At 54.2% G+C, this 14,339-nt stretch overlaps 1 protein-coding gene across 4 annotated transcripts in view; it reads left to right on the forward strand.

Moving 5' to 3' along the window:
• Window positions 1-12,159, forward strand: part of CD276 (CD276 molecule) — a 30,264-nt gene extending 18,105 nt beyond the window's left edge. For all 4 annotated transcript variants that reach the window (XM_034939107.3, XM_034939110.3, XM_034939111.3 and 1 more), the window contains 8 exons: window positions 30-368; window positions 547-861; window positions 1,433-1,771; window positions 1,950-2,246; window positions 6,090-6,224; window positions 7,311-7,352; window positions 8,785-8,820; window positions 10,579-12,159. In XM_034939107.3, coding sequence (XP_034794998.1) covers window positions 30-368; window positions 547-861; window positions 1,433-1,771; window positions 1,950-2,246; window positions 6,090-6,224; window positions 7,311-7,352; window positions 8,785-8,820; window positions 10,579-10,601 — 1,526 coding nt within the window. In that variant the 3' untranslated portion in view covers window positions 10,602-12,159. The remainder of the gene's footprint in view (window positions 1-29; window positions 369-546; window positions 862-1,432; window positions 1,772-1,949; window positions 2,247-6,089; window positions 6,225-7,310; window positions 7,353-8,784; window positions 8,821-10,578) is intronic.
• The last annotated feature ends 2,180 nt before the right edge of the window (window positions 12,160-14,339 follow it).

Raw genomic sequence — 14,339 nt, forward strand, 5'->3', positions numbered from 1 at the left:
TATATGTTCCCCACTCCCCCTACCCCCAGGAGCCCTGGAGGTCCAGGTCCCTGAAGACCCAGTGGTGGCACTGGTGGGCACCGATGCCACCCTGCGCTGCTCCTTCTCCCCTGAGCCTGGCTTCAGCCTGGCACAGCTCAACCTCATCTGGCAGCTGACAGATACCAAACAGCTGGTGCACAGCTTTGCCGAGGGCCAGGACCAGGGCAGCACCTATGCCAACCGCACGGCCCTCTTCCCGGACCTACTGGCACAGGGCAACGCATCCCTGAGGCTGCAGCGCGTGCGTGTGGCGGACGAGGGCAGCTTCACCTGCTTCGTGAGCATCCGGGATTTCGGCAGCGCTGCCGTCAGCCTGCAGGTGGCCGGTGAGCACCAGGAGGGCGACACCTTCCCCTTGGTTCACCCTCCATTCCCTCTGCAGCCCACCCTCTGCTGCACCACTGCTCCCAGAATTCTAGTGCTGATTCCTGTACTCAGCCCCATGCATCCTTTTCGTCCTCTGCCATTGCCCTGCCCTTGACCCCTGCCCTCTGTCACCTCCAGCTCCCTACTCGAAGCCCAGCATGACCCTGGAGCCCAACAAGGACCTGCGGCCAGGGGACATGGTGACCATCACGTGCTCCAGCTACCGGGGCTACCCTGAGGCTGAGGTGTTCTGGCAGGATGGGCAGGGTGTGCCCCTGACTGGCAACGTGACCACGTCGCAGATGGCCAACGAGCAGGGCTTGTTTGATGTGCACAGCATCCTGAGGGTGGTGCTGGGTGCGAATGGCACCTACAGCTGCCTGGTGCGCAACCCCGTGCTGCAGCAGGATGCGCACAGCTCTGTCACCATCACACCCCAGAGAAGCCCCACAGGTTTCTTTGCTTAAAATGTCCCCTTGGGGGAGGGGGGTTCTGCTTCTGTCGGCAGGGGTTGGGAGCTCCGAATCTGGCCCCACCTTCAATCTCCCAGAACAGCAAGTTGCCTCCTAATGATAGGGAGAAAGATAACGGGGAGGTGGGGATGTTCACTGGAGGGGTTGGGGGCGGAGCAATCACAGGCCTTCTTAAGGCTCTCCTGACTTCAAGGCTCTGGAAGCCTCTGGGAAGAATGGAGCCACATCTGGGTCAGCAGAGGGGTGGGCGAAGGAAAGGAGTCCTGATGGCAGGATTCACCAGGGCTGGAGCTGGTGAGAGTCACCTGCCCCAGGCCTGGCCCTGGGATTGGTCTGGTCAGGCCAAGACCCACCTGCTGTGATTGTTCTCAGAGGATTGGGGAGACTCCATATCTGAGAGTCCTCAGGCTTAATCTGCTTTTGCATCTAAGAAGAAAATAGGAAGATGGAACAGGGTCTGGGAATTGATGGGGGAAGAGTTTAGGGGACTCGGGTGGTAGCCTAGAGTCCCATTTCTCCTCACCACCCTGCCCCTCTGACCCCGCCCCCAGGAGCCGTGGAGGTCCAGGTCCCTGAGGACCCGGTGGTGGCCCTAGTGGGCACCGATGCCACCCTGCGCTGCTCCTTCTCCCCCGAGCCTGGCTTCAGCCTGGCACAGCTCAACCTCATCTGGCAGCTGACAGACACCAAACAGCTGGTGCACAGTTTCACCGAAGGCCGGGACCAGGGCAGCGCCTATGCCAACCGCACGGCCCTCTTCCCGGACCTGCTAGCACAAGGCAATGCATCCCTGAGGCTGCAGCGCGTGCGTGTGGCGGACGAGGGCAGCTTCACCTGCTTTGTGAGCATCCGGGATTTCGGCAGCGCTGCCGTCAGCCTGCAGGTGGCCGGTGAGCACCAGGAGGGCGACACCTTCCCCTTGGTTCACCCTCCATTCCCTCTGCAGCCCACCCTCTGCTGCACCACTGCTCCCAGAACCCCAGTGCTGATTCCTGTACTCAGCCCCATGCATCCTTTTCCTCCCCTGCCATTGCCCTGCCCTTGACCCCTGCCCTCTGTCACCTCCAGCTCCCTACTCGAAGCCCAGCATGACCCTGGAGCCCAACAAGGACCTGCGGCCAGGGGACACGGTGACCATCACGTGCTCCAGCTACCGGGGCTACCCTGAGGCTGAGGTGTTCTGGCAGGATGGGCAGGGTGCGCCCCTGACTGGCAACGTGACCACGTCGCAGATGGCCAACGAGCAGGGCTTGTTTGATGTGCACAGCGTCCTGCGGGTGGTGCTGGGTGCGAACGGCACCTACAGCTGCCTGGTGCGCAACCCCGTGCTGCAGCAGGATGCGCACGGCTCTGTGACCATCACAGGTAGGGGCAGATGAACAGCTGGGGAAGGACAGAGCGAGTAACTCCCTCTTCACTGGACCCTAACGTGGAATTTCCATAGGTTTGGGTGGCCAGAAGACTTTCAAAATCCCTTTCATAGACTTCAGGTGCTCACACTCTTCCCCACAAGTCCTTAAGGGACTCGAGCTGATAAGAGCCATTTATAATGTTTGCCTTCCTAAGAGTGCTTTTCGTGGCACTTATGCTTCTTATGCAGAGGACAAGGTACCTGCCCGAAATTTGGAGGCATGGGCAGGAATTCTGGGGCAGCCACAAGGTGTGGCCCAGGGGACTTGGTGTGGGTGCGCTTTCCAGCAGGAACTCCTCTGAGTGGTAGGAAGGTATTCTGGGTCAGTGGGCGCCATCTGATTCTGAAGCCTGAGTGACAGCTGGCCTTCCCTAGTTAGTCCCCAACACCTGAGTCAACGTCAGCTCTTCTTCCTGCAGACTTGAGCTCCACCCAGGCAGCCGTTGGATGGGCAGGGGCTGTCTCTGCTGCCCCCGTGTGGTCAAACACCAGATAGAGGCCACCCCTTTAGTGATTGTTAGTCTCTGGTTTCCAGGTTCTAGCCTCGTGGGCACCTCTTGTGCCTGAGGGTGTGAAGAGGGTTGAGGTCAAGAGCCGCAGTCTCCATCTGTGTTTGGCCCTGAGAGGCCTCTGGTCAGTCACTTCCTGGGCTGACGTGCTCAGTCTGGCTCTTCAGTATCTCTCCCTGGGCCAACTGAGCTTTCCCAGGGACCTCGTCCTGGTGCAGTGAGGTCAGGACAGCAGGTTTTGTCTGTCTGGTTCTCCTCTTGTCTTCTGACGACTTCCACCTGCCCCCCAGCCCATCCAAGTTCTGATCTCACCCCAAGTTTCCAGGTCTGCATGCACCTCAGGACTCACTTATTCCTGTCCTCTCCCTCTTGAGACCTATGTGGTCCCCACTTCTGACAAGCTCGGAGCCAGGGCCCGTCACATCGTCTGCTTGGAGTTCAGGCTCACTCCTCCTTCTCTCTTACGTGTTTCCTTCTGGCAAGGTTGTGCTCCTTCTGCCCACCCCTTCCCCAAGATGGAAAACACTCCCTTCCTGTGCTCTCCAGGAGAGAGTAGCTGCCCTGAGCTCTTGAATGTTCTGAGACATGTCCTTGACCTTTTAGAGAATAGCATATGGTCTGGTGGTGAAAATGCTGTTGACAGGAGAAAAGAAGAAATAGAAGATAGAGTGATCTTGGCAGAGGATATGAAGCTTTCAGAGGAGAGAGGGTGGTAGTGAGGACACCTCCAGGGGCAAGTGGGAGCTGAGAAGGCCTTGAAGGATAAGGGGTCTTTGTGGTCATTTGCACCCTGGGCTGAGCTGGATATTTGCGATGCTGTGCAGAAAGGACTTATGAGTATAAATGTGATTGCAAAGAGAATGTTTATCTCACCTAAGAGAAAATTCTGTATTTTAAACTTGAGTAGCTAACATTTAAAGTGATTTCAAAAAAATTTAGGGCTGGGCATGGTGGCTCACACCTGTAATCCCAGCACTTTGGGAGGCCAAGGCGGGTGGATCACTTGAGGTCAGGAGTTCGAGACCAGCCTGATCAGCATGGTGAAACCCTGTCTCTACTAAAAACACAAAAATTAGCTGGGTGTGGTGGCACGCACCTGTGGTCCCAGCTACTTGGGAGGCTGGGGCAAGAGAATTGCTTGAACCTGGGAGGCAGAGGTTGCAGTGAGCCGAGACAGTATCACTGCACTCCAGCCTGGGTGACAGAGCAAGACACTGTCTCAAAAAATAAAATAAAGTGATTTGAGGCCATTGTTGCCAAGCACATTTCACAGATGAAGAAACTGAGGTCCACAGAGAAGGGGGAACTTTCCCAAGGTCACAGACTGGCACAGTGGCTCTCAATCTTTGGGAGTCAGACCCTTCTTTGAAAATTGGATAAATGATCAATGCAGCAGTTTGCATATAACTCTGGAGGGTTCGCTGCCTCTCTAAACTCCTCCGTGGGTCTGTAGACCTGGGCTCCAGTGCCCTGCAGTGAGGAGATGAGCCATGATCAGAATCCAACTTTGGCCTCTCAGCCTAATTTCCTCTCCTTCCCACCAGCCAGCCTCCTGTTTCTGTTAGAGCAGGTCTGGCCTACTTTGGAGCCCTTGGCCTGTATTTTGCTTCGGGCAGCTTTGTGTCATGTCAAACATTCTGGGATTCAGACTTTCAGTCCTCCAGCTGGTCTCTCCCGTACCTGATGAAGTTATGAAGTTGTGTGCTGTACAGAGCCTCTTGGAGGGGGATTTATGGAGCAAGCCCTAGAGACGTGGCCTGAGCCTGTCCTTTCTTGGGCGAACAGGGCAAATGTAATTTGTGTTCCAGGGACACCAGTTAAGGGGGAACATAGAGACCCTCTGCTTGAGTATTTCTATGGCTCTGCCCCCTCCTCTGCTGTCAGAGCCCCATGATGGGATTTCCAGGGTGGTTATTGTTTTTTTAATGTGTGCTCTGTGGATGGGCCCTCTTGGCCACATCAGCTGCTGCCCTCCTTTTCTGCACACCTCTTCATCACTGGGGTGATGGATCCCTGTGCTTCCAATGGCCAGAGCAGCAGTTTTGCCAGCAGTGCCTATTGAAGGTGACATCTGCAGATCCATGCACGAGGTGCATCTATGCTGGGGTCTCTGCCGCCAAAGGGTCCATAGCACCGCGCACTGCACTGACAGGGCCTCCTGCAGAAGCTGCTGAGGCCCTGGGTATGCATCGTCTCCAGCGAGCAAAGGAAAGCAGCACTGTCTTTTGTCAGACTTTTCCTCTCAAGACTTCTCCCTAGGACTCAGCTGGGTGCAGGGGCTGGGCTAGAGGATGGTATGTAAGATGGAGTCACACAGGCTGTGCTCAGAACAGCTCCTGGCCCTACCCAGCTTTGGGTCCTCAACTTCATCCCTCTTGACGTGACAGCTCTAAGAGGAGGAGCCTCAGTGTTTCATGTTAATATCCCCCTGGCAAGGCCCCTGCAGACCTACCTGACTCCTTGGGGAAACTCCAAGCCCTCACTCCAGCCCCGTCAGTGACCTCATCTGTATGTAGGACTCAGCGAACATTTTCTGTAAATGGCCAGGGAGTAAACGTTTTTAGGCATCGTGGGCCACACACCATCTCTGTTGCTGCTGCTTCTCCTTCTGTTCCTCCTCCGCCTTCCCCCATCTTTTTTTGGTAACCCTTTACAAATGTAAAAACCATCACTAGTTTGTGGACTGTACAAAAACAGGCCACAAGCCAGCTTTGGCCCATGGGCTGTAGTTTGCTGCCTTCTGATCCATAGAATGGGAGATGTCACCAGGTAGGGCTGAAGCAGTCAAAAGAGGGCCTCTGGAGATGAATATTGAGCTAGGCAGAGAATTTGGGAAACTAATAGCAATAGTGCAGAGGTTAGAAGGAGCCAGTTGCTTCTGGAGAGAATGGTTAGGACACCAGTTTGGCTGAAGCTGAGGCTCCTACAGTAGAATTAGAAAAGTTAGGGGAGGGTAAGCAGCAGCCAACTTCTAGAGGTCCTTGAATCACGCTTGAAGCTTGACGCATTATTCTAAAGTCACTAGGGAGCCATAGAAGGTACTTGAGCATCAATTCAACCACAGGCTCTTCAGCCCTTCCTGGTTGAGGCGTGTCCACATCAGCCAGGGTTGTATCAGGGTTTGGGGAGTGTATGGCGAAGGGACTGTGGGAACTTAAGTGAGCTTTATTCATAGTGTTAGGGCCCAGTGAGGGTGGGAGCCCCTGTTCACACTTGGAGCCAATGGTGCTGTCCTCCGGGACATGGGGCCAGGCATGACAGTCTCACTGTTCCTACTTTTCCTCTCAGGGCAGCCTATGACATTCCCCCCCGAGGCCCTGTGGGTGACCGTGGGGCTGTCTGTCTGTCTCATTGCACTGCTGGTGGCCCTGGCTTTCGTGTGCTGGAGAAAGATCAAACAGAGCTGTGAGGAGGAGAATGCAGGTGAGTGTGTATGTGTGTGCGTGCGCATGCACACTTATGTGTCGGGGTATGTTGCTGTGTCTTTGATGTCAATAGAGTGTCACTTTCTAGTGACAGAACGAGTGTGTGTGCAGATGGGGCTGGATTTGTCTGTGTGTGACCTTGAGTCTACGTCTTGTGTGTGTGAACAAGCGTGAGCCTGTCCATGTGCAGATACCACAGGATGAATGTGGATGAGTGTGACTGGAAGGTGGTGGGAGTGTAAGGCCAAGTGCTACAAAGGGATGAGTGTGTGCAAACAAGTGTGCTTGTAAAAGTGTAAGTCAGTCACATGTGTGTGTGAGAGAGCAGGCCAGAGCATGGAAGCTGTGCGGCACAAATGTAGGCATGCCAGGGGCGTGCATGGCACTGGGGGGGATCGTGCCTGCCTTGGAGTGAGAGAGTTTGAAGCAGCTGCCATTTGCGGGGCTGAGGGTCAGCCCGAGCTGGCATTGGTGACTGGTAAGTAGGTGAGAGGACATTGGTGGGTGGTGAGTTGACCCTGGTGGGTAAACAGATGCATGAGATTAGATGGGTAGTCAGAGGCTGGGGATGGCTGGAGGTCGGGAAGGAGAGGGAAGAAGAGAGTGGTCAGTTGGCAGATAGGTGAGTACTTGTGAGGTGGACAGGTGGAAGGATGAGCAGGTAGATGGCTGGTTGGTTACATCTGTTGGAGGTTGATGGTTGGCAGGGCTACTGAGCGAGTGGATGGGTGAGGTGATGGGTGGGTGGGCTGGTGGAGGGTAGGTGGATGCTCTTTGGCTGGGTGTGTGGTGGGGGCTCCAGGCTGAGTGGATGGTCTTTGGCTGGGTGAGTGGTGGGGGCACCAGGCTGGGTGGATGGTCTTTGGCTGGGTGAGTGGTGGGCTCCAGGCTGGGAGCCCCTTCATGTTGTCACAGGCTCGGCTCTGCTGTGCTCTGCTCTCGGGCTCTAACCCGTGTCTAGCATTTGGTCCGCAGGTCAGGCCCACTCAGGCCCTGTTCACCAGCTTCCTGCACTCAGGTGGGAAAGTGCTGGCATGAAAATGGGCTTGCAAAAGATTTTTATTCTGAGTTCTTGCCTTTGCAGGAGCTGAGGACCAGGATGGGGAGGGAGAAGGCTCCAAGACAGGTGAGTCTGAACTTGGAGCTGGCCCTCTTGGCTGGGAGAGGGACATATGGGAAAGGAGAGAGGACTCTAGGATCTGGAGGGGCCAGATTTGCTGTAAGGTTTGAATGAAATGTGTTCTGTGGACTCAGACCTCCCCACCCCGGTGAGTCTGCTCTTTGCCCAGAGTTAGGAAGTGGATCACCCAGTTCTCCCCCAGGTGTGGCTTCATTTCTCCTGCCAACCTTTACCCATCTGCCAGGGCCGATTCCACCTGATTGGCCCCACACCGTGGAGTCTGGTGGCTTCCTAGGGGTGGGAGCAGGGGCTCACGGAGATAGGGCAGTCTGGGTTTAAGTTCCTGCTCCCTCTCAGGTAAACAGAGTGGCCTTGAGCAAGATGCTTTGCCTCTCTGGCTTCGGTTTCCTCTTATGTAAAATGAGGATAATCACAGATTCATAGGTTGTTTGAATTATTGAGATAATGTATATAAAGGACCTAGTATCATATCTAGTGCCAAGTGCTTAATACTCTGGAGTCCTATTATTATTAGGCAAACAGCTTAAGACAATACTGTTCTAGTTACAGACTGTGTAGCTTTGGGCAAGGTGCCTTGCTCCTCTGGGCATCAGTTTCCCATCTGTAAAATGTCATCCTGACCCTGCCCTGATGGCACCAGAGGGCTGTTTTGAAGCTCTTTCAGGTGACTGGAGAGGGAGGTACTTGCAAAGGACATAGGACCATGGCACAGTAAGCTGGGGGCCCAGCTTGGGTGGGTGCCAAGGCACTGGTGCCCATGGCCGACTCCCAGGGGATCCTGGGCTGGGAGAGGCAGGTTTCCGCTGAGCCATTTGGGATGGTTCCAGTTAATGCCAGTTCCCTCCCCACCCCCGCAGAAGGAAGGGCAGGAGATTGACACTTGGGGACTGCTATAAATTATGCCAATTAATTCTTTGCCTGTTGGTGCCCAGCGTGGCAGGCGTAGAGACAGCTCTGGGATCAGACCTCATTCTTCATGCTCAGAGGCAGATGTAGTTGGCAGAAGGGAGGGAGTGGGGAGAAGAGTGTGGGTGATGGAGTTGGTCAGTCTCATTCCACATGGTCCCAGGCCCACCTGCAAATCTGCCAGCCTCCTTTAGCTTCTCACATCACCCTGTGTGTACATTGGGCTCAGGGCACTTCCGCATCTCCAGCTGGAGGTGGAGGGCTTGAGGGTTGTCCCATTCTATAGATGCAGAAAACTAAGGCCCAGAGAGGAGAATGACAAGCCACAGAGTGGAACTGGGACTGAGGCTTGGGACAGCAACCTAGGGCCCCTTCCCTTGTGCTATGAAGTGGTCCCACTCTGCTGACTTGTCCCGCCCCTTCCAGCCCTCATTCCTCCCTCTGCCTGACTCCCTACCCCACCACTTCCCATGGTTCCTCCCTCACCATGTGTGCCTTCCTTTTTTTACAGCCCTGCAGCCTCTGAAACACTCTGACAGCAAAGAAGGTAAAGACACCTGGGCTTGAGATTGTGTCTGTGTATGCACACATCTGTGTGTGAGAGGCTGAGAGGGTGGGTAGGCATCATCCTTTCACTAGTGACCTGAGGCCCCCTCTGCAGAAGAGCAGCCTCAACTTACCCCTGGTGAGATGGCAGAGGGCTGAGTAACCAAGGTCCCAGCTGCTCTAATGGGACCCAAATATGACAGAGGCTTAAGCAGGACACGAGTTTATTCCTCCTTGCTGTGATAGTGTGAGCATAGGTAATCGTAAAACCACTGATGACCTGGAGCCAGCTTCCACTTACCTGGATTCTGCCCTCTTCAACTTCAAGCTTTCACTCCTAGGTCTAAGAGGCTGTTTGTGCTCCCACGCCCCCTCCAGAGCCAAGAGGGAGAGAAAGGAAGGATATGTTTCCTTCTAGAGCTTGAGTGGAAGTAGCCTGCATCACTTCCGCTTACATTCCATTGGTCAGAACCCAGGCATATGAGCCCTAACTCAGGGGAGGCTAGAAAAGTGTTCAGCTGGGTAGCCATGTCCCTGGCACACAGTGGGTGGTTAGTAAATGTCCATAGTCATTATTGGGCCTATTGTTATAATGTCAGTGATAACATTTGGAAATACAGGAGATAGGTCATTTCCTTCCTGTTGTTCAGAATCAAATAACCATAGAAGAGCTGGGCAGATGGAGATAAAAAGTGTCAGCTTAGGCCAGGCATGGTACTTCACACCTGTAATCTCAGCACTTTGGGAGGCCGAGGTGGGTGGATCACTTGAGGTCAGGAGTTTGAGACCAGCCTGGCCAACATGGTGAAACCCTGTCTCTACTAAAAATACAAAACTTAGCCGGGCGTGGTGGTGCATGCCTGTAATCCCAGCTACTTGGGAGGCTGAGGCGGGAGAATCACTTGAACCTGGGAGGCAGAGGTTGCAGTGAACCGAGATTGCACCTGTGCACTCCAGCCTGGGCAACAGAGCAAGATTCCATCTCAAAAAAAAAAAAAAAGTCAGTTTGGTTTTGAAGAGTTGCTGGAGAATGTGGCCTGGATGGGCAAACCAGTTTGCTTCCTAACCCTGCTCCTTGGTGAGGCAGCCTGCCCCTTCAGTCTCTGGCCATGCTGGACAACCACAGAGGCAGTGCCCAGATGGGGGAGCTCTTCTCCTCTCCCCAGGGACATACAGAGCCCCAAGAATGGGTGAGGGAGAGGGCAGGGGAAGGGCCCAAGCCCTTCTTCCCAAGTCTCCATTCAGCTTCAGATGCAGAGTGGGGTCTGAAAGATGAGTCTTTGGGATGGCCCTCCACATGGAGACAGGAAACCCGAGGGAAGGAGGAGGGCCCCTGCCGTGTCACTCTCAGGGAAACCAGTGTGGAGGGGACACTGGGAAGGCTGCCTGCTGGACGAGGGAGTTGGGCCAGGCCTTGGAGGGTGGATGGGATGGACAAACAGGAGATGAGAAGGGAAAAGTGTTGCACGTAGAGGGAGAGTGGAGGGAAGTGTATCGGGCTGTGGGCCTGTGGGTACTGAGAGGGGGCTGCGTGAGGTGGTCCCCCTCAGGTGCCCCGGCGTGCCTGGCACCTGCATCTGTGTCTGGGCCTCCAGGGCCGTGGTCAGCACGGGGGCTGTCCGTTGGGCTGCTGTCTCACACACACTCCCCACTTGAAGTCTGACCAGGTGCTTGGGCTTCTGGCATAATCCCAAAAATAGATCTTCTGGCATCTAATGCTTTTCCCTTCCCTTTTTTTTCTTCCCATCACGAAATGAAGATGATGGACAAGAAATAGCCTGACCATGAGGACCAGGGAGCTGCTGCCCCTCCCTACAGCTCCTACCCTCTGGCTGCAATGGGGCTGCACTGTGAGCCCTGCCCCCAACAGATGCATCCTGCTCTGACAGGTGGGCTCCTTCTCCAAAGGATGCGATACACAGACCACTGTGCAGCCTTATTTCTCCAATGGACGTGATTCCCAAGTCATCCTGCTGCCTTTTTTCTTATAGACACAATGAACAGACCACCCACGACCTTAGTTCTCTAAGTCATCCTGCCTGCTGCCTTATTTCACAGTACATACATTTCTTAGGGACACAGTACACTGACCACATCACCACCCTCTTCTTCCAGTGCTGCGTGGACCATCTGGCTGCCTTTTTTCTCCAAAAGATGCAATATTCAGGCTGACTGACCCCCTGCCTTATTTCACCAAAGACACGATGCATAGTCACCCCGGCCTTGTTTCTCCAATGGCCGTGATACACTAGTGATCATGTTCAGCCCTGCTTCCACCTGCATAGAATCTTGTCTTCTCAGACAGGGACAGTGCGGCCTCAACATCTCCTGGAGTCTAGAAGCTGTTTCCTTTCCCCTCCTTCCTCCTCTTGCTCTAGCCTTAATACTGGCCTTTTCCCTCCCTGCCCCAAGTGAAGACAGGGCACTCTGCGCCCACCACATGCACAGCTGTGCATGGAGACCTGCAGGTGCACGTGCTGGAACACGTGTGGTTCCCCCCTGGCCCAGCCTCCTCTGCAGTGCCCCTCTCCCCTGCCCATCCTCCCCACGGAAGCATGTGCTGGTCACACTGGTTCTCCGGGGGTCTGTGATGGGGCCCCTGGGGGTCAGCTTCTGTCCCTCTGCCTTCTCGCCTCTTTGTTCCTTTCTTTTCATGTATCCATTCAGTTGATGTTTATTGAGCAACTACAGATGTCAGCACTGTGTTAGGTGCTGGGGGCCCTGCGTGGGAAGATAAAGTTCCTCCCTCAAGGACTCCCCATCCAGCTGGGAGACAGACAACTAACTACACTGCACCCTGCGGTTTGCAGGGGGCTCCTGCCTGGCTCCCTGCTCCACACCTCCTCTGTGGCTCAAGGCTTCCTGGATACCTCACCCCCATCCCACCCATAATTCTTACCCAGAGCATGGGGTTGGGGCGGAAACCTGGAGAGAGGGACATAGCCCCTCGCCATGGCTAGAGAATCTGGTGGTGTCCAAAATGTCTGTCCAGGTGTGGGCAGGTGGGCAGGCACCAAGGCCCTCTGGACCTTTCATAGCAGCAGAAGAGGCAGAGCCTGGGGCAGGGCAGGGCCAGGAATGCTTTGGGGACACCGAGGGGACTGCTCCCCACCCCCACCATGGTGCTATTCTGGGGCTGGGGCAGTTTTTTCCTGGCTTGCCTCTGGCCAGCTCCCGGCCTCTGGTAGAGTGAGACTTCAGACGTTCTGATGCCTTCCGGATGTCATCTCTCCCTGCCCCAGGAATGGAAGATGTGAGGACTTCTAATTTAACTGTGGGACTCGGAGGGATTTTGTAAACTGGGGGTATATTTTGGGGAAAATAAATGTCTTTGTAAAAAGCTTTTTCTCTGTGAAGTATTTGGAAGCAGGGTGGGCCCCAGGACTCAACCAGCAGGATTCTCTCCTGGATGTTGCAGGCTGGGGTAGGGAAGCCTGGCCCTCCTTATCTCACTGTCCTTAAATCACTGGATCCCCAAGGCCATTTGGCTCCCTCCTTGGCTTCAGTTTCCCTCTGGGTAAAGTGAAGTTGGTTGTCCAGAAAGCCAGGCCCTTTGGTCACTGTATGGGGCTCCTCCCACTGGAAGCATCACCCAATTTCTTTGCCTCAGAAAACTCAAACCTAGGCTTGTTTAGGGCCTCTACTAATGAACCCATTTTAGAGACTGCGAAGCTGAGACCCAGTAAGAAGCTGGCACCAGGAAAAGAGTTCTGAATGCTGTTTCTGGCTGACTCAATTGGATGGGCACCAGGCCAGGGATCTGAGGTCCATTCCCAGGACATAGTTCTGCCCTATGACCCTGAGCAGGACATTTACCTTCTCTGAACCTTGGCTTTCTTGTACGAAAAATAGCCACCTATGCACAGTGGCTCATGCCTGTAATCCCAACACTTTGGGAGGCTGAGGTGGGAGGATCGCTTAAGGCCAGGATTTCAAGACTAGCCTGGGCAACATAGCAAGACCCTGTCTCTGCACAGAAATAAAAAATTAGCCAGGTGCGGTGGCACACACCTGTAGTCCTAGTTACTCAGGAGGCTGAGGTGGGAGGATCGCTTAAGGCCAGGATTTCAAGACTAGTCCGGGCAACATAACAAGACCCTGTCTCTGCACAAATAAAAAATTAACTACAGGCACACACCTGTAGTCCTATTACTCAGGAGGCTGAGGTGGGAGAATCACTTGATCTTCAGCCCAGGAGGTCGAAGTTGCCATGAGCTGTAATTGTACAACTGCATTCCAGCCTGGGCAACAGAGCAAGACTCTGTCTCTAAAGAAAAAAAAAAAAGGAAAAATAGGACTGAGGTTTTAACTACCTTCCACTTTGAAAGACTGAGAGGAGGCACACAGGCTTCCAGAGAGCCAGATTCAGGGCTATGGGAACCTGCCTAGGATACTGCGTTCGCTTGCCCCTGGATGACAGTGTCCTGGCACTGGGACAGCCTGGAGCTTTGCAGACCCTGGGCAGCACGAGGAGCCTGTGCTGGGGGTCAGGACACTTGACTTTCAATCCTGGCTCTGCTGCTAACCCGTGTCCATGTCCTTCATACCTCTGAGCCTTACTTTCCTTATCCATTAAATAGGGGTGACAAGTCATCTCCCAAAAAGTATGTGGCATTCTTTACAAACTGGAGAATTTGTTATAAAGTTGATGGCTCTAGGGGTGAGATCAGTCATGTTGCTTGAGGTCCTGTCATCGGTGCTCTGGGTGGGTATTAGGATTCAAAGACTTATGCCTTTGCCCCTCCAACCCACTGTGTGCCCTTGAGCTTGCTGCTTCACCACACTGGGCTTCAGTCCCTACCTGTAAGGTAGAGACAGTAATAGTTCCTGTTTCAAAGCACTGTTGAGAGAGCTGGATAAAGCAGTGGGTGAGAAGACACTGCAATTAGGCCAGATGCAGTGGCTCACGCCTGTAAGCCCAGCATTTTGGGAGGCTGAGGCAGGCAGATCACCTGAGGTCAGGAGTTCAAGACCAGCCTGGCCAACATGGTAAAACCCTGTCTCCATTAAGAATACAAAAAAATTAGCCGGGTGTGGTGGCACGTGCCTGTAGTCCCAGCTAATCAGGGGGCTGAGACAGGAGAATCATTTGAGCCCAGGAGGTGGAAGTTGCAGTGAGCTGAGATCACGCCACTGCATTCCAGCTTGGGTGACAGAGTGAGACTCCATCTCAAAAATAAAAATAAAAAGACACTGCAAACCATTAGGTGCTGGGCACATGTGAGGGGCTATTCTTTCCCTCCCTGCAGTCAGGCCCACGCGCTGTTGCTCCTTAGGTGATTTTGTAGATTGAGCACAGTGACTTGGAACAAGCTCTCTGAAGCCCAGTTTGTTCATCTGTAAAACAGGCACAGGAACCCATGCTTTTCCTTTGCGACAGGGCTGGATAAGGCTCAGACAGGACACTGTATCAAGTGTTCTGGGCACGGACCCAGCAGGTGTGGGACTTGCCTGGAGGCTTAGGGGTAAAGAGAGTGGCAACTAAGTCCTCTGGTGACAAGTGCCCTGGACAGCAGTATT

The sequence above is a fragment of the Pan paniscus genome, chromosome 16 (assembly GCF_029289425.2).
Source record: "Pan paniscus chromosome 16, NHGRI_mPanPan1-v2.0_pri, whole genome shotgun sequence".
NCBI lineage: Eukaryota > Metazoa > Chordata > Mammalia > Primates > Hominidae > Pan > Pan paniscus.